The sequence below is a fragment of the Chrysochloris asiatica genome, unplaced genomic scaffold (genome assembly GCF_000296735.1).
Source record: "Chrysochloris asiatica unplaced genomic scaffold, ChrAsi1.0 scaffold00197, whole genome shotgun sequence".
Lineage (NCBI taxonomy): Eukaryota > Metazoa > Chordata > Mammalia > Afrosoricida > Chrysochloridae > Chrysochloris > Chrysochloris asiatica.
The window spans coordinates 3,518,687-3,535,989 of NW_006408715.1; the positions used below are offsets into that span (position 1 = coordinate 3,518,687).

At 37.1% G+C, this 17,303-nt stretch overlaps 1 protein-coding gene across 1 annotated transcript in view; it reads right to left on the reverse strand.

Moving 5' to 3' along the window:
• MRPS9 (mitochondrial ribosomal protein S9) overlaps nt 1–17,303 on the reverse strand; it is a 93,607-nt gene that overhangs the window by 14,846 nt on the left and 61,458 nt on the right. Inside the window, exons 6-9 of the mRNA XM_006872440.1 lie at nt 7,084–7,169; nt 5,824–5,899; nt 2,126–2,294; nt 1,228–1,336 (exon numbers count right to left, since the gene is read on the reverse strand). Of these exons, the coding sequence (XP_006872502.1) occupies nt 1,228–1,336; nt 2,126–2,294; nt 5,824–5,899; nt 7,084–7,169 (440 nt within the window). The remainder of the gene's footprint in view (nt 1–1,227; nt 1,337–2,125; nt 2,295–5,823; nt 5,900–7,083; nt 7,170–17,303) is intronic.

Genomic DNA, 17,303 nt, shown 5'->3' on the forward strand with positions numbered 1-17,303 from the left:
TCATACTTCAGACATATTGTCAGGAGGGACCAGTTGCTGGAGAAGGTTATCATGTTTGGTAAGGTGGAGGGTCAGAGAAAAAGAGGAAGACCCCCCCAACGAGATGGATTGGCACAGTGTTAGCATTGATGAACACAAGCGTGGCAACCGTAGTAAGGCTGGCCCAGGATTGGGCAGTGTTTCGTTCTGATGTTCAGAAGGTCGCTATGAGTCCATACCGACTAGATGGCAGCTCACAACATGTTGTTTCTTGTTGTTGCAAAGTGTTTGGACTCACAGCGACCCTGTATATGGTTTCTGAGGCTTTTTAAATCTTTGTGGGAGCCGAAAGCCTCATCATTCTCTTGTGGAGTGTCTGGCGGGCTTGAACCATGGTTCTTGACATTTGCAGTCCAGCGCTTACTGTACACTGCTTAAAAGGTTCTCTTTAGTTCTTTGACCTTAAAAACTGCTTTTAAGAAACAGGAAAGGATTAGGAAGGAAGAAACTACCTAACAAAAAAAACATTATCACAAGAAGAGGCCTTTATAGTAATTCACATAATGATCTACGATGAGTATACTAAAGAATTAGGAAAAGTCATGCCTATTTATGTTCAAAGTTATTTCCTCATAGGATTGTTGTTAGGAGCTGGCAAGTTGGTTCTGATTCATAGTGACCCTATGCACAACAGAATGGAAACTGTCTAGTCCTGTGCCACCCTCACAATTGTTTTTAGATTTGAGCCCTGCCACTTTTTATCAATCCATCTCATTGAGGGTCTTCCTCTTTTTTGTTGACCCTCCAGGTTTACCAAGCATGATGTCCTTTTCCAGGGACTGGTCCCTCCTGACAATATATTTTACCATCCTGGCATATAAAGAGCATTCTGGCTGTACTTCTTCCAAGATGAATTTGTTTGTTCTTCTGGCAGGTCATGGTACTTTCAACATTCTTTTCCAACACCATAATTCAAATTCATCAATCTCTTAAGGAGTTTGTACTCTCAAAGGATCCAAAGTAAAAATAAATCAATCAAGTATGTATCTATATAACTGCCATATTAAAACTAATACCTTATTCCATTAGTATGACAAATTGTATTGGTTACAAGAAATTTTAAAATGTCAATCAGATAAATATAATGAAAAATATCACAAGCTTTTAAAACATTGATCATTGTGTATTATAAAGTATATTTTCTTCCAAATGCAAAGCAAAAAATAAAATAAAAATAAAAGAACAAACCTGTCCTGTGTCACTGGGAAGTAAAGCAAATAATCAATTCCATTGACTTTTATTTTTCCACTTCCATGTTCATAAACAACTGCTTCTGCTTTTGCACTCTTTCTTTTCCCTTAAAAAATTTAACAGGAAATTCCTATTAGAAAGTTTTTTTTCTAGATTAACAGTAGAGAACATTATACATTTAAAGTTCTGTAACTAGCCTAAGCTGAACCAAAATAAAACAGGTAAACTATGCCACAATAGATGCAATAGAGCCTACTAAGGTAACATTTTATTCTTTAATTCCACTTTAAGGATATCAATGTGATTTAAAATTAGTTTCAGCAACCAACAAAGTAATTCATATTTATTTATACTTACTTGAAAATTTTTTTATATGGTCGTCTTCTTTTGTAGATATGTGTGCTATGCTAAAATGTAATTGGGTAGATATATCATTTAGTAGGTCAATTCTGAAATGATCTCCCATGTGAAATGTCTTTGTCTAAGACAGATGTAAGTTGATGGCCTGAAAAGTTATCCCAAGTTTCACAGCTTTTACGTCTGACACACAACGTTCACTGTGTGCCTTCAGTTTCTAGAACAACTCTTTACTATACGCTTTTATCAATTCCATCAATTGAAAGTGTGAAACTAAAAACATTAATATAAATAACATGTGGAAACAAAAAGGGTTGGTAAGTTCATACAGGTATGTATCCACACTTTTTCCCCGGGGGACACTGTAAGGTTCTGTTTTTAAGAACATCAATAGAATAGGAAATCCCAGAGAGCTGTAGCAAAACTAAGCAAGCTAACAAAAGACATCCAATAAATACCAGGGAGCAGCTGCAAATAAAAATAACTGTAGTTTCTCAAGCTTCACTGACTTAGTCTTCTCTCCACAGAATGCCATTACCTTCACTTGTGCTGAAGGCTGCTCCTTGCTCATCATACTGCAAAGGTTCAATCAGCTGTTTTTTGGACTGAATAGTTATACTTCTGCGAAACCTCTGTACAAATTCCTCTTCTGCAGCACCACACTGCAATGTCAACAATCTTTCTAGCAGCCGAATGAACTGCGTGTACTGCGGACAATAAAAATTCATTACAAGATGCAAGTGTAATTGCATTTGCTAAGTTTTTTTCTATTTTTACAGACTTGATCTTTCCAATGTTGCTTTTCTTGATGACTTGTGACAGGGTGACACTTGTGCATCTTCATGCTGCTTTTAAAACAGCATGCAGATGCGTCACTGTCCCTGAACGTCTTTAGTATCAAATCCTTTCTTTCAAGAAACAAAGAAACTTATCATTCAGGAAAAAAATCAGTTCCTCTCTATTATGATTATATGAAACTGAGATTTAAATTCATTTTCAAACAATATTTGGATGATTTGAAATCATCCAAATATAATTTTTTTGAAAATGAATTTAATTTTCACATTCCTATTAGACGGTATCAAGGAGCTTTATAATTAATTTCCAGTAAGTTATGTATAGTGAGATGGAGAGAGTTTGATTTTGAGAAAATGTGCCTCTTGAATGACATTTCATAATACATTTGGCAAATATATCTTTGGCTGTTCAAGCTGTGTTACTTTAAATGTTTATGATTTCCTTTAAAACTGAACAATCAAGCTATTTAAAAATTCAAGAGATACTTGACTTAAAGGGCAACCTCTTGAAATAAATTATCCTTGCTACTCTGTGCATTTTTTTTAATAGTTCTTGAACATGTGATTACAAAGTAAACAACTTGGTATTAACCCCTTAAAATTAGAAACTAGAATAATCATTTTAAAGTGTTTCTGCAGAAGGAAACAACTAATACTTGAGATCCCTAGTTAATGTGAAATCCAGTTTTGGATAAAACTTATGTTTTGTTCAAGCTCACCAGCTGCTCCTTGGAAATACTATACAGGGTCGCTATGGGTCGGAATTGACTCGACGGCACAACAAGAACAAGATCAAACTATTTACTGCCTTTATAGCAAAAATCTGCCACTAGTAATTTGAAATATATAGCACCCGACTACCACTACTGACCATTTTGACCATGGAAACAAATGAAGGTCTCATATAAAATGGAAGAAACGTGTAGAACAAACTTCAAATCCCTAAAAAAGGCCAGACCTTTGATAGAAACAGAGACTAGAGGAATCCCTGGGACTATCACCCTACAGATAATAATAACTTCAAACTTGGAATGGAAGCTATTTCTGTTAAGACAAATTTCAGCCAAATAATAGATGTTTGTTGTTGTTGTTGTTGTTGTTATGTGCCGTGGAGTCGGTTCCAACTCATAGCGGCCCTGTACAGGGTTTCCAAGGCTTTAAATCTTTATGGGAGCTGAATGCCTTGTCTTTCTCCTGCGGAACAACTGGTAGTTTCGAACTGCTGACCTTGTGGTTCGCAGCCCGATTCGTAACCACTACGCTACCAGAGCTCCTATAAATAATAGATAGGCTTATAAAATAAACAATGTCACCTGTGAGTTACCATGGTCTGTGAAACAATGAACTACATGAGACCAAATGGTCAACAGTTACACAAAGGCAAAGATGAGGATGAAAGCAGAAGCAAGGCAGCTAGAGCAATGGAAACAGAACAAACAGAATGGAAATAATGAGAAGGCTGACACATTATGAAAATAGTAAACAATGGGATGGAAGACTGTATAAAAACTGACAAAGGAGAATGTAATTTGCTGTGTAAACTTTCATCTAAAATATGGTCTATTCTTCACAATACACAAAACAGTAAGACCGGCTGCCACCAAGGCCTGCCTGACCTGGTTGGGAGGGAGAAAACTGCCATCTATAAAAATCCTACCAGTAAGACGGAAATGAAAAGAACTGCTTCAAATACAGTTTTCTGGGATATTACAAAGATAAGGCAATGATCTTGGTAAGGGTGAAATACTTAGCCATCTAACAGCATGCTCACTCCTCACTCCTCTTCCAGTCTCTCTCTTCTCAGCTGCTCTCTAGTCTCCACCTCCCACACACCTCTCTGACTACCCTTGGAACCTGGGGGTAAGAAGTCACTGACCACCACTGCATTCCATTTTGATCCTAGCAATAATCTTCAGTACTTCTTCTGACATCCAATACCCCAAAGTACAGAGGATTATCATAGATAGATAGAAATAGTTTTAAAAACTTACCTGTACTGAATCCTTAAATGGTTTCCAAAGCGTAAACAACCCCGCCCCCCATCTATATTATAAAAATCAAAGTAGCCAGAAAACAGAAGAACCAATTAAATGCTGCTTCTATTGAAGAAGGAAAGAGATATTTTCCGTTAGGCCCAAGTGCAGTAACCCTAACTTGGCAGCAAGGGTATTATAAATTAACCGTTGTTGTGAACTGCCATCGAGTTGGTTCCTACCCATAGGGACCCTGTATAGGGTTTCCCAGGATTGGGTGGTGAGCTTGAACCTCCGACCTTACAGTTCAAGCGGCTCTACAGTCTGACCCATTAACCCACAGTTGCCACACCATGACTCCAGCTGAACACTGGGTCTCTCCAAATGCCTGACACCTCTGCTAACCAAAGTATATTTTTCCAAATCATTAATGTCTCCACTAGGTTTGGTAAGAAAATGAGCAAATTTAAATATGTGACTCACCCTTTAGTTGGTGGCATGGCACGGCACTAACAATATTAGCCCCTGCCACAGAAGAAGCAAATCTACACTCAAATCTTTCAGATACGAACCTAAATTTAAAACATCCAAATATTTTAAGCATCAAGTTTTCTCTGATAATATGGGATCTATTCGAATATTTGGCGTCTTAGTGTGGTGCTGCGGGTTAATGCACTGGACTGTAAAGTCATTTGAACCACAAGGTCGGTGCTTCAAGCTCACCAGCCATTCCTTGGAAACCCTATACAGGGTCGCTATGAGTCAGAATCGATTCAACAGCACTTAACAACAACAACAAAATTCAAACATTTAACAAAATAAGGCTACAATGAAGACTGAAGGCAGGGTGTCACAAACTGGTAGGTAAAGAGTCACCTGGAAAGCTTGGTAAAATGTATATGGATTTCTAGAATTCCTAGCGATTCAGAGCCAGGCCTGGGGAGAAGTGTAGGAAACTGCAGTTTTCAATCAACATTCCAAAGGATTCTGATACAGGTGGTTTGGCAGATCCCAGGATGGAAAACAATGACCTGACAGATATGCAGATGTGGTAAGGCAGGAAGCAGCAAATTACAGAATGGTAACCCATGTGCTGCATCCCTTTGCTACTTAACCTGTTAACAGCTCCGTATACTTATCATTAGCTTATAAAATGAGCTATGTGCTTTAGTGGAGGAGATGAAACTAGACATCTGCCGCACTCCCCTAAAACAACTGGCAGAGGACAGCAGGGCACTTATAAAAGGAGTAGCTGGGGAATAGGCATGTCACTTTCATGACCACAGATAGGATCTTACCATGGCGGAAATCAATGATAAATGTGCTTTTGCTTTTTTTTAAAAAAAAGGAAAAATTGTCTTAAGAACACCTGCCTCTGAGGAACATTATTATTAGGATCCTAAAACAGAAATTGTCTACATTCTTATGGCACAGGTCCCCTTAAATTAAAAAGATTAATTACTCACATCTTGATCTGACAGTTTTTCCACTAACATTTCTTCTAGTTCCTCCTTAATCAGCCATCTGCTGCCAATCAGGTCTCTGTTAAAATATCACATATACTCTCTTTTTAATTAACTATGCAATTAGAATTGTATTACAAAAGATCCCATATATAGTAACGATTTATGATTCAGAAACACATTTCTATAAGATCTAATGGTACAACTTAATTCACGTAAACTCTTTTCCCAGAAATATTATTCCATTTCCTCGATCTACTTGAGAAAACATACTCAGTCTAGCAAGTATTTTGTCAGAAAAGTTAAATATGCCATTGTGGAATTCATACGATATTAGAACCTACCCAATTTCCTAGTAATAAAAATTATGCCTCTTTTTCAATAATTTATTTCAAAGAGCTGTTATGGACACAAGGTTAACTTGTCAGCAAATTGACCCAAAACTCTCTGCTGTTGAGTCTATGTGGGCACAAAGCAACCTTGTATGACAGAGCAAAACTAGCCCACAGGCTATCCAGTGATATAAATCTTCACAGAAGTGGACTTTCTCGTCTTTCTCCCATGGTATGGCCAGTGCACTCAAACCGCTGGCCTTTTAGGTTAGCAGTCAAATGCTTTAACCCCTGTACCACTAGGGCTCCTCAGTGAACGCAAGTAGTAATAAGTTACAAATAAAAAAGCTAAGGGTTGTTTTTGTTGTTGTCAAGTACTATCAAGTTGGTTCTGACTCAGCAATCCTGTATAGGGTTTCCGAGAGGAACGGCTGGTAAGTGAGGACTTGACCTTGTGGTTCCAACTGATCTTTAGGTCAAGTGCTTCGACAAGGTCTGTTCAAAGCCTGTGCTTCTGGCACAAGAAGAAAAATGAGTAACATGACCTAAATTTCAAATTGGTTACTTAAGCTGATGGAATCACCTGAATCGATCACTGTCAAATGGAAGCTAAATCAGTAAATAACCAAGAATATTAAAGCTTGCAAATGCTAAAGAAATATGCAGTTATACATATAAAAATTCTGCAGAAACCGTATTTGAATAGAGGAATTAAGTATCATTTAATACATAAATCTAGAATGAAGTAACCAAAAACTAATAACTTTTAACACATGCTTCTTCCCATTACTCTGAGCCCTAACTTTAATGACTGATGCATAAACAAGGAACAAATTTTAGTCTTTTGGTATGCCTAAAAAAATAGTAATGGTATGCATCATGTTTTTAGTTCAAAATTTACACATATTTTAATGTAATAAAAAGAACTTACTTGGTTTTATTTTTTTCCAGAATTAGGCCTTTGGCTTGCAACTGATTTTGACGTTTTTCTGTATCTAGCAGCTTTCCATATGCTTCCTATGGCAAATAAAATACGTATGCTAAAGTGAAACTGTACAACATTACTTATGATATATGAAGGGGCTTCAAAAAGTTCGTGGGAAAATTCTAGTCTCTTTTAAACCAATATTTCCATGAACTTTTAGAAGTCTCTTCTTACTTTATATATTTCCCTGTGAATATCTTTTATTTCTAAAGTGGGCTTCTGAAATCTTCCAGCTGCAGAGGAAATAGCAGTGAAAATGCTTTTAAACAGTACTACAGTTTTCACCCACTAAATGAAAACAGAGAGTTCCTAGGAAACACTTCATAAGTCAGAATGCCATAAAGCGAAGCTGCAAATACTTGTATATAAGAAAAATGTCTGAACTTTTTGTGACCTAAAAAATAACTACCAAATGATACCTAATAACACATAAAGTCTACAATAACACTAACATGTCATGCTCACAAACACAGTTTAAAGCCATGATGCCTGATGCCGAGTGCTCAGGGTACTTCGCTGCCTCTGTAACGAGGCACTGCCAAACAAATGATGAACTTTTAGCCGAGTTTCCTAAAACTGAAAATCCTTCAAAGTGGCATAAAGGGAAATTCTGAAAAGCAGGGGATACCCCTTGCAATTCACATCCAAATTAAAGGATGGTTGTTGTTGTTGTTGTTAAGTGCCATTGAGTCGGTTCTGACCTATAGCAACCCTGTACAGGGTTTCCGAGGCCGTCAATGAGAATTCAGTATCATACACAGAAGCACACTTTTCTTTAATGTTCTTTAAAATACACTCTTTTACAACTCTACTTCAGTGAGTAATAAAAAAAACAAAAACAAAACCCCAACTACAAACTACAAACTACATTTCCACAAGCAAGTGCAAATATTTCCCTTGATAATTATACTTTATATAGCAATATACATGCTAAACCTAGAAAATGAACCAATAAAGGTTATGATAGTTACAGCTGAACTATTTATCTATGTTAACATAATATGTGGTGCTATAGGCTAACCACAATGGTAGTTGAAACCCATCAGCAGCTCCTCAGAAACCCTATACATGGTTGCTATGAGTTGTAATTAACAATATGTGACATATTCTAAAAAGTTTTGTACTTATTTTTCACTAATCAATGTCTTGCTATTAATTTAATTTACTTTCTAACAAATTCACCAAATGTAAAATTGCAATACATGTAAGGGAAAGTTTGCCACTTTGTCAGGACTTGTAAAAAGCAATAATCTAACCATGTTGTTGTTGTTAAGTACTATGGAGTTGGTTCCAACTCACAGTGAGTGACCCTGCACAGGGTTTCCGAGGCTGTAAATTTTTATCGGAGCAGAACGCCTCATGTTTCTCCCATGGAACAGCTGGTAGTTTTGAATTGCTGACTTTGAGGTTAACAGCCCAATTCGTAACCACTACGCTACCAGAGCTCCTTACAATAGGGGTTAGGACTATCAGTAAAACACATTTTCCAGGAAACGAGATTATAACAACCAGAATAATACAATGATCTCCCAATTTCTTTTTGCCTGAGTAAACAGATTTTTCAGCGCTCATAGTCAGTACATTTATATTTTACACATAAGCAAAATTTGAACTGATATACAAAAATACTTAAAATAGAAATTTTACAGTGATGAGCTAAAGATAATCTATGAATGGTATTTTTTTCTTGTTAATCACAACAGGGCCCAATATCATTAGCTAATGTCTTAACATACAACGTGCTACTACTGATAGAGACAAATAATCCGTATCTCAAGTAGTAATACTTTCAAGGGGGGGAGGAATTTCTCGTTGGTTCTGATTAGACGGCCACATTCCACCACAATGTTAATTGTAACCGTTTGTTTTCAGAGACATGTCCCTGAGCCATCCTCTTTGTATTTACCAGTGCTTCTATTTTCGTATTTTTAGCCTGTAACATCTGTATCTCACGAATCCATTTCTCTTCTAGGGAAAAAAACAATATTAGGATGTGAAGAGTGAGCCTCTGACTCTCAGGAACATAAATACAGGTAGAAGAACTGATATTATACCCAGTGAGTTCAAACTTCTCAGTGAGGTACGGAGGTAGACATTTATTCCTTTTGGCTGGTGAGATGTGAGACTCAGAAACTTTTCTTTATATTGAAGGAAGCAGAATTGATGGCTCAGAAAATAGAAAGAAAAGAAACAGAGAACATAGCAGTAGTACTTGCTAAATATTACAACCCCAAACACCAAAACCACTGCTACCAAATCAATTCCAATTCATAGAAGACAGCCTCATCTTTCTCCAGTGAAGGGGCTGATGGGTTTGAAGTGTTGAACTTGTAGTTAGCTTCCAGTGCTTATATTTGATGCTGTGAAACTTGAGGGTGAACTATATAGACTCCTACCAGTGGCCACGAGGATTTGAAATGTAACATTGAGCAAAACACACTTACATCTGAAGCTGCTGCTGTTGTTGTTTAGTGCTGTCAAGTTGGTTTCAAGTCATAGCAACCCTGTGTAGGGTTTCCGAGGACTTCAATCTTTTCGGGAACAGAAAGCCTCATCTTTCTCCCAGGGAGTGGCTGGTGGGCTCAAACCTCCAATCTTGTAGTTTGCAGTCCACTGCTTATCCTACAAAGCTACTGTGCTCCCTATCTGAAGCTAGAATGAGCTAAACTTATTCTAGGTGAATATTTCTACAGGTGCAGTCCCCAGACCAGCAGCATCTAGCATGAAAGCCTAGAACTGGTGAGAAATGTAATTCTAGGTCCTACTCAACATTTTCTAGATAGAAACTTCTGAGGGTGCTTCCTGTTTCTAACCATGACACCAAGTGATGTAAATGAAAGGTTGAAAACATCCTAGCAAAGGGACCAAAGGAGTAAAGAATCTCAGTGTCCATACTATATCTAAAGTACAGAGCCATCCGCTCTAAGAGTATAAGAATGCATCTCACAGTTCAAAAAAAAAAACAAAACCAACTGTCTACCTACCCTAAAGAAAGCAAGAAATAATGTGACCATCCACCACATAGAATTTAAATGAATTTAACTCCTGTTTGCAATCTGTCTCCCAAGAAATGCCAAGTCCAGTTTGTTTAAATCATTTTTAAAAGACACTGGATTATTACTCTAACTTGATAGTATGTCAGCATCTCTGTTTCTAGAAGGCAATTCTGATGCCCTGAATTGGCAAAACACATAACAAAACCCTACAAAATAAATGCTCCCCTATTTGTATGAAGTGGACAACACAATGACATTGTACTGTCCATCTAGAATCTCAGCTGGACCGAGATTCCCAGACTGGGTGGTGTTCTAGTGGCCTGATCCTGATCTTGAAATTCTGAGGGTGCAAAAGTCAGAGATGTCAGCTTTCAAAACTAATTTGTTGTTGTTGTTAAGTGCCATCGAGTCGGTGCCAACCCACAGCAACCCTATATAGGGTTTCCAAGGAGCAACTGGTCAGCTTGAACCACCGTCCTTGCAGTTCAAATGGCTTTGCAGTCTGGAGCATTAACCCACAGCGCCACACCAGGACTCCTCAAAACTAATTAAGCTCCTGTAAACCCAAGCGAGGAGGCCTGATGTGGCACTGTGGGCTAATGCGTCAGACTGCAAAGTCGTTTAAACTGCAAGGTTGGTGGTTTAAGCTCACCAGCTGCTCCTTGGAAACCCTATACAGGGTCACTATGGGCGGAATCAACTGGACGGCACTTAACAACAACAAACCCAAGAGAATAATAATAGTAATGTAGTATTCTCCCTTGCTTGTAAGGTTCTATTTAATGTTCTGAATAACTGAGACAGTAACAATAACTCACCAGTTAGTATGAACAGATTGCAAGTCAAAGTTTGGTTGCTAAAGTCATCATCATTTTCCTCTGACTTTTGGGCAATTTTTACTCTAATTGTATACTAAAAATAAATTTTTCATTATGCCATTACCTTCGAGTGTTACACTTAGATCCATAATAATTTTAAGTGGTGCAAGTAAAATAACAATAAATCAATAAGGAATATGAGAAAACAACCCATAAAAAGTTAAATAAGGTAAATTCTGCTCACTTAAGGCAAATGCTTTCCATTTGAAAGTTATAAGCCATCAGATTAAGTAGTACTTAGTAAAACGCCCCATATGCAAGGGCTTCAATGAGTTCCTGGAAGAATTCCATTATCTTTGTCATTCCATTTTCCACAAAAATTTTGGAAGCCCTCTCATTATTTCTATAAATAGGAATATAGAAAGTACTTGTTGTTAAGTGCCATCGAGTCAGTTCTGACTCATAACAACCCTAGGATTTCTGAGGAGCAGATGGTGAGTTTGAACCACCAAACTTGCGGTCCACTGCATTATCCCACATCGCTATATCAGGACCTAGTACTGCTTTGTAATGATGTTTAAGAAATGATAGCAAGGCAAGGGTAGGATACAACATTCAAGAGTCAAATAACTGAAACAATTTTATTAGTGCACCATCTCTATTTAATCTTTCTTTCTACTGAGTAAACCCACAGTTGGGATTTCAATGTAGTTAGTTAGAGACAATAGTTCTCTGGAAAGTGGATTCTATCGCTTTAACTCCCTGAAGAGATGTGCAATAATTTACATCAAAAAGTCCTTAAGGGTACAAAATATGCCAGGAACTGTCAACATCACATAGTATCGTGGGTCGTTTTTCATACATTGTTAAGTTTCCACTTAATTTTTAAGGGACACGAGAGAATTAGTATGACCCCACCTATACTAAGTTTATATACTGTATTTAATAGTGTAATTTTCAAATATGACAGGAATAACCCAGATGTGAAATGCTGAATCATTAATCACAGCTATGATTAATATTTCATAAAATCAAAGCAAGCCTATCCAACCTCGTGTCATCAGATTTCCATAATGTATGAGTCAAATTTAGAAGGTGCCTAATTTGAAAATACCAGATGCTCAGGTTGCAGAAAAGAATTGCTGAAACTGAACCCTTCCAATGGCATGAGCAATATGAGTTTTAGAAACCTTCTAAAATCTGTTTTGGTTGTTATTAATCACATGGAAATGCCAATTTTAGTAAAGTGTAAACAAGTAATATTTTATGGCAAGGGAGTATAGGATAAGTCAACTGCATTTTGAAATATAAAATAAACAATAACATACTAATAGCAATTATCATCTTAGATACTAGTTCAAGACCAAAAAAACAACTGACTTCACATTTGTATTTGTTAAAGTGATCACAAAAAATTCATTTTCAAAGAAATTCAGTGATAAGTAACAATCTTATTTTTGGCCACGGACACACACAAAATCTAATGAAATAAGCATAATTCATCATTCACTTAAAGACAGGTTTCTGCGTCTGTTCCAAGTGACATCTTTCTATTGTAGACTTTTGCTATTTCTTTGTGAGTACAATATGCTATATAGTTTATACATCATGTAATGCTATTCACCACAAAAAGGAAATAGTTTCAAATACAAGGCATAAAAAAGTACTTTAGGGCAGTACATACCCAGGAGGAATTACATAAAAATTCTTATAACTCAGGTACTATATATTTTTGTAGTATTCAAAGTAAAGCCCTATCATATATTAAAACACTAATTATACCATTACAAAAGAAGTAATCTGATTAAAATCAAAACATAGATGCAACAATAAGTTTGAATCAGTTCTATAAAAAATTAATTTTCCTAATTGTTACACTTGAAGCATACAAGAAGATATACAATGGTAATTATTCCTATGTGAGGAAAATGTATATTAAAAAATATTTCTAGAATAGTCATTTCTATTGCTGAATTAATTACTGAATTAACTCCTGCTGTCAAGAAAAGTCTTAAAACAGCATGCAGGAACAGTTCAGCACCAGTCCCTAGCTTTTTAAAAATAATCACTTTACATGGTTGTAAAGTAGTTATTTCACAAGAGCTCACTGTGAGAAGGGTCACTATTTTAATTCCATTTTTACAGATAAGAGCACTACATGCAAAAGTTTTAAATATTCACAAGGTCAAAAAAAAAAAAAAAGAGGATTTGAAAACACCTAAACTAAGTAAGAATTCTTTAATTCACAGTCCCCAGGACTTTTTCTTACTGAGCCCGGAATCTTCACATAAAGAAGAGACAAACTTCTCCTAGGGTGGTTGTTCTCATGGAAGAGAAGAACATGGAAGGTTACTTAAGTTATTTAAAATAAACTGGAGAATGTCTAAGAAAATCAAGAGCTTTTTTCCAAAAGGAAAATGAATACTATGCATAAATTATAAAGCTTAGAATTACTTGGTTTTCTTTCACATTTTAAACTTTCCCCCCAATTCAGCAAACAGCTAGCTTAAATATATCATTTTACTTATTCCTTCTGTTACACACTTTTGTTTTTGCTATAAATTTCATTTTTTGTTATATAATTTCTTTCATTTATAAAAGCACTTTGAAAATACTCCATTATCTACTGTTAAAAAGTAGTCCTAAACAATAAATGAGGCTTCTAAAGATGCTAAATTTCCAGGGGGGGTTTTGGAAATGCTTAACAGCCCTTATGTTAAAGATTGTGGTAAGGGGGTGGGGCTGATGCAAAATTTCAATAAATTCTTAAAATACATTTGGACTGATACTAATTATTTATGAACCGTTCTTTTGAGAAAATGTGTTTGAGGTGAGTAATGACTACAATGACAACGTACGGAGTGGTTTCAATATTTACAGCCTCTCTCAAGCACTAGTTTCGATAATCAAAGGTATCCTGGGTAGAAAGTGTTCCATGGTCCAGTTAAGTTTTATCAAAAGTGAATTAAAGCAACAGGTTTCTTTACTAAAGGACTTTACAGAGTTGTTTTTTTTTTTTTTTTTTTAAATCATGCTAAGTACTTTCTGTAGCATGACTAAGTTAAATTAACTTCAGAGCCCCTTGAAGAATATTTTGTGAGAAAAGCTTAGACTTAAATCATACTTTATAAAAGTGTTCACAATTATAATAAAATACTCATCTCTTGCAATGAGTTTTAAATTATGTTTAAATCATTTATAGTAAGTGAATTTAATTCCCGCACCCCCCCCAAAAAAAATGTTATCTACTGATCAAACAAATATACCGAGTCAATACAGTTTGTTTTGTTAAATTTAAGGATGTGCACAAACAGAACTGTGATGACCAGCTTGCAAATGTCTTCCTCATGAATACAACCCATTCTTCCTTTCCTCAACCCAGCTGGGACATCCTACACAGGATCAAGCTGCTATGGGTAACAGGAAGTTCAGGAGGCCAAAGTTCAGACCATGCTTATGGTTTATCCCTCCACTTCTCCCCACCAACCAAGTAGTTTCCCACCTTGTCTAACTCTAGGCTACTCACAGCTCATTCTACTCTACAGCATTCTCTTTCCTACACAGATACATAGTGGGGAGCTTCAAAAAGTTCATGGAAAATGGAACATTTTGAAGCCCCACTGAACAATCTCTTTAAAAATTCTTCCCTTTATGGTTCTGCTAAGCTGTTTCTGGATACCTTTTACTCTTCCTCCTGCTTCTGGAACCTGACGTGAAACCCTAAATCCTGTCAACAAATATACATGTCCTGATGATTACATAGTCATGAGGAACACACAGAGCCATCTGTTTTGAGGGTCAAAAATACAAGACAGATGAGCCAGTGCCATTAAATACAGAGCCTCCTTAGTGGCACTCAGAGATCCCTTCTGAAGCCTCAACTTTCTTCCTAATAAAACTATGTTAAATACTTGTTAGTACTGTGAAAAAATGGTATGACGGCGGTGTCTGACCTCCTCTAACGTCATAGCTTCTTCTGTCTTGCCACTAGCACACAGTTCTCGGAGCCTTTGTCCCTCTGCCCTGCTTGGGTCAAGCATTACAATAGTTCTGCTAATTATGAGTTTACAGGCACCCCATTCCACAGCACTTCTCTCACCAGCTCTGGGTCACAGCTCTGCCCCTGGTTTGAAGAGGTCCAGAGCTGACATCGGTTCCAAAGAGAATGCCGCACTCGGGTCTCTTCAGTCTTAATGGGAATCAGATTCCCCCTTTCCACCTCTAGGATCACTCATGTTACACCTAGCGGGATGGCAAACTAACCAATCCCCTTGTTAGGTTCCCATACACCGTATCTGCACGGTCCCACCCCATAGAGTACCATATACCTTACTTAACACCATTCAATCTCCTAGGTAGGCCACCAAGCACCTTACATTTACAAAGTCCTAAACCCTATACAGGGTTACTATGGGTCGGAATCAACTAGACGGCACTTAACAACAACTTCTGGTGTGGCGTTGTAGGATAAGCACTGGACTGTGAACCAGTTCAGCAATTCAAAGCCACCGCAGCTCCTCAAAAACTCTATACAAGGGACTTTATGGCATTTAACAACCACCAGATTTTTGATGGGAGCGACAGAGACTACAGTTATAAGGGCCAGATCAGGTAATTCACTGCGCTGCATACAGTTTTGTACTTTTGCTATTATTTGTACAACATATTAGCTATACTGTAAAATATATTTTTTTTCATTGATTTTCTCAGGAATCTAAAGACATTGAATCTGTAAGAAAATGGGAGTTCCAACTAACCTGGTAATGAACCTTTAGAGCATAACACATTAAAAAGTGTGAAAGCTTCATGAATTGGCAAGTTTTCCTTAACTTTCTACTTTCCTATTATATTACATTTCTGGACAGAAAGGATACAATTGTATACCTTTCTCATCCTCATCATCCCACAAAAACCTCCCAACTTCCATACAAAAATTGGATGCACTAAAGATAGGTCAACTGGAAACTCTACTCATCATAACACTGTCTTTAGTTGTTAACTATAATTTGTCTTCCACTCTGCCTGCCTGTCAGTTTGTCTGTACTGTGGTGGCCTGTGTGTTGCTGTAATGATGGAAGCTATTCCACAGGTATTTTACATACCAGCAGGGTCACCCATGTTGGACAGGTTTCAGCGGTGCTTCCAGACTACGACAGACTACGAAGACGAAGAGGCTGACCACTTCTGAATAGTGAATCACGGATAATCTCAGAAGTAGCAATAGAACACTGTCAGATATGGTGCCAGAAGGTGAGCCCCTCAGGCTAAAAGGCACTTAAAATACCACTGGAAAAGAGCTGCCTCTTCCAAGTACAGCTGACCATAATGATGAGATTGGAGCATAGTTTTCAGGGCTTTCACTTGCTGATGAGGCATAACTCAAAATGAGGAGAAACAGCTACAAACATACATTAATAATTGGAATGTGGAATGTACGAAGTATGAATCTAGGAAAATTGGAAGTTGTCAGAAATGAAATGAACATGATTGGTAACCTAGGCATTAGTGAGCTGATGTTGGCCACCATGAATAGAACGATCATAGTTTATTATGCCCAGAACAGTAAACTGAAAAGGAATGATGTTCCATTCATTGTCAAATAGAACATTTCAACATAATAAGCTTAATGTAAAGTTATGATATAAACCACCACCAAATACTAAAAGATTGAACATTCTTACAGAAGAAAGGCTAAGGCTAATAATATACATCTGAGAAGCCTCCTCTCGGAAGGGCACATATGCTCTAGATGTTTTAGTGTCAAAAACCTTGGCCGAGGACTGCCATGCCTCACACAATTACAGAGGGTCACAGACACAAGAAAACAGTTCAACTCAAGTATTTGTGTGTGTGTGTATGTGTGTGTATTTTACCATATCACACAGGAAGAATATTATGTCTGCCAAAAAAAAAAAAAAAAGGTAAAATCAACGATTCATTCCCAAGTATTTACAGCTGTAACAGTCTTCAGAGGACCAATTCCCTTGTTGCACTGGGGATGGAATACAGTTGTGATCACACTCAGACACAAGGTAGGATACCCTCCCCCCCCGCCACCACCACCCACACAAGGCAGAACAAATGAGAAAGCAAACACAGAAAACCGTTTCAAATTTTACAGTTGTATGCAATGCCTGACTTTGGTATCTAAGCCCGTTTTGTAAGTTGAACAGTGACTATTCTGATCACTATTTCAAAGTAACAGTTTAGAGGATAACAGTGATTTGCATGAGCCTTATGTGACTCATAATTAATAAAATTTACTACACATGGATACTGAAATGACTGACAATACATTTAGGAAAACATTTATTCTGATTATTTTCCATACATATAGCTACTTTAAAATTCC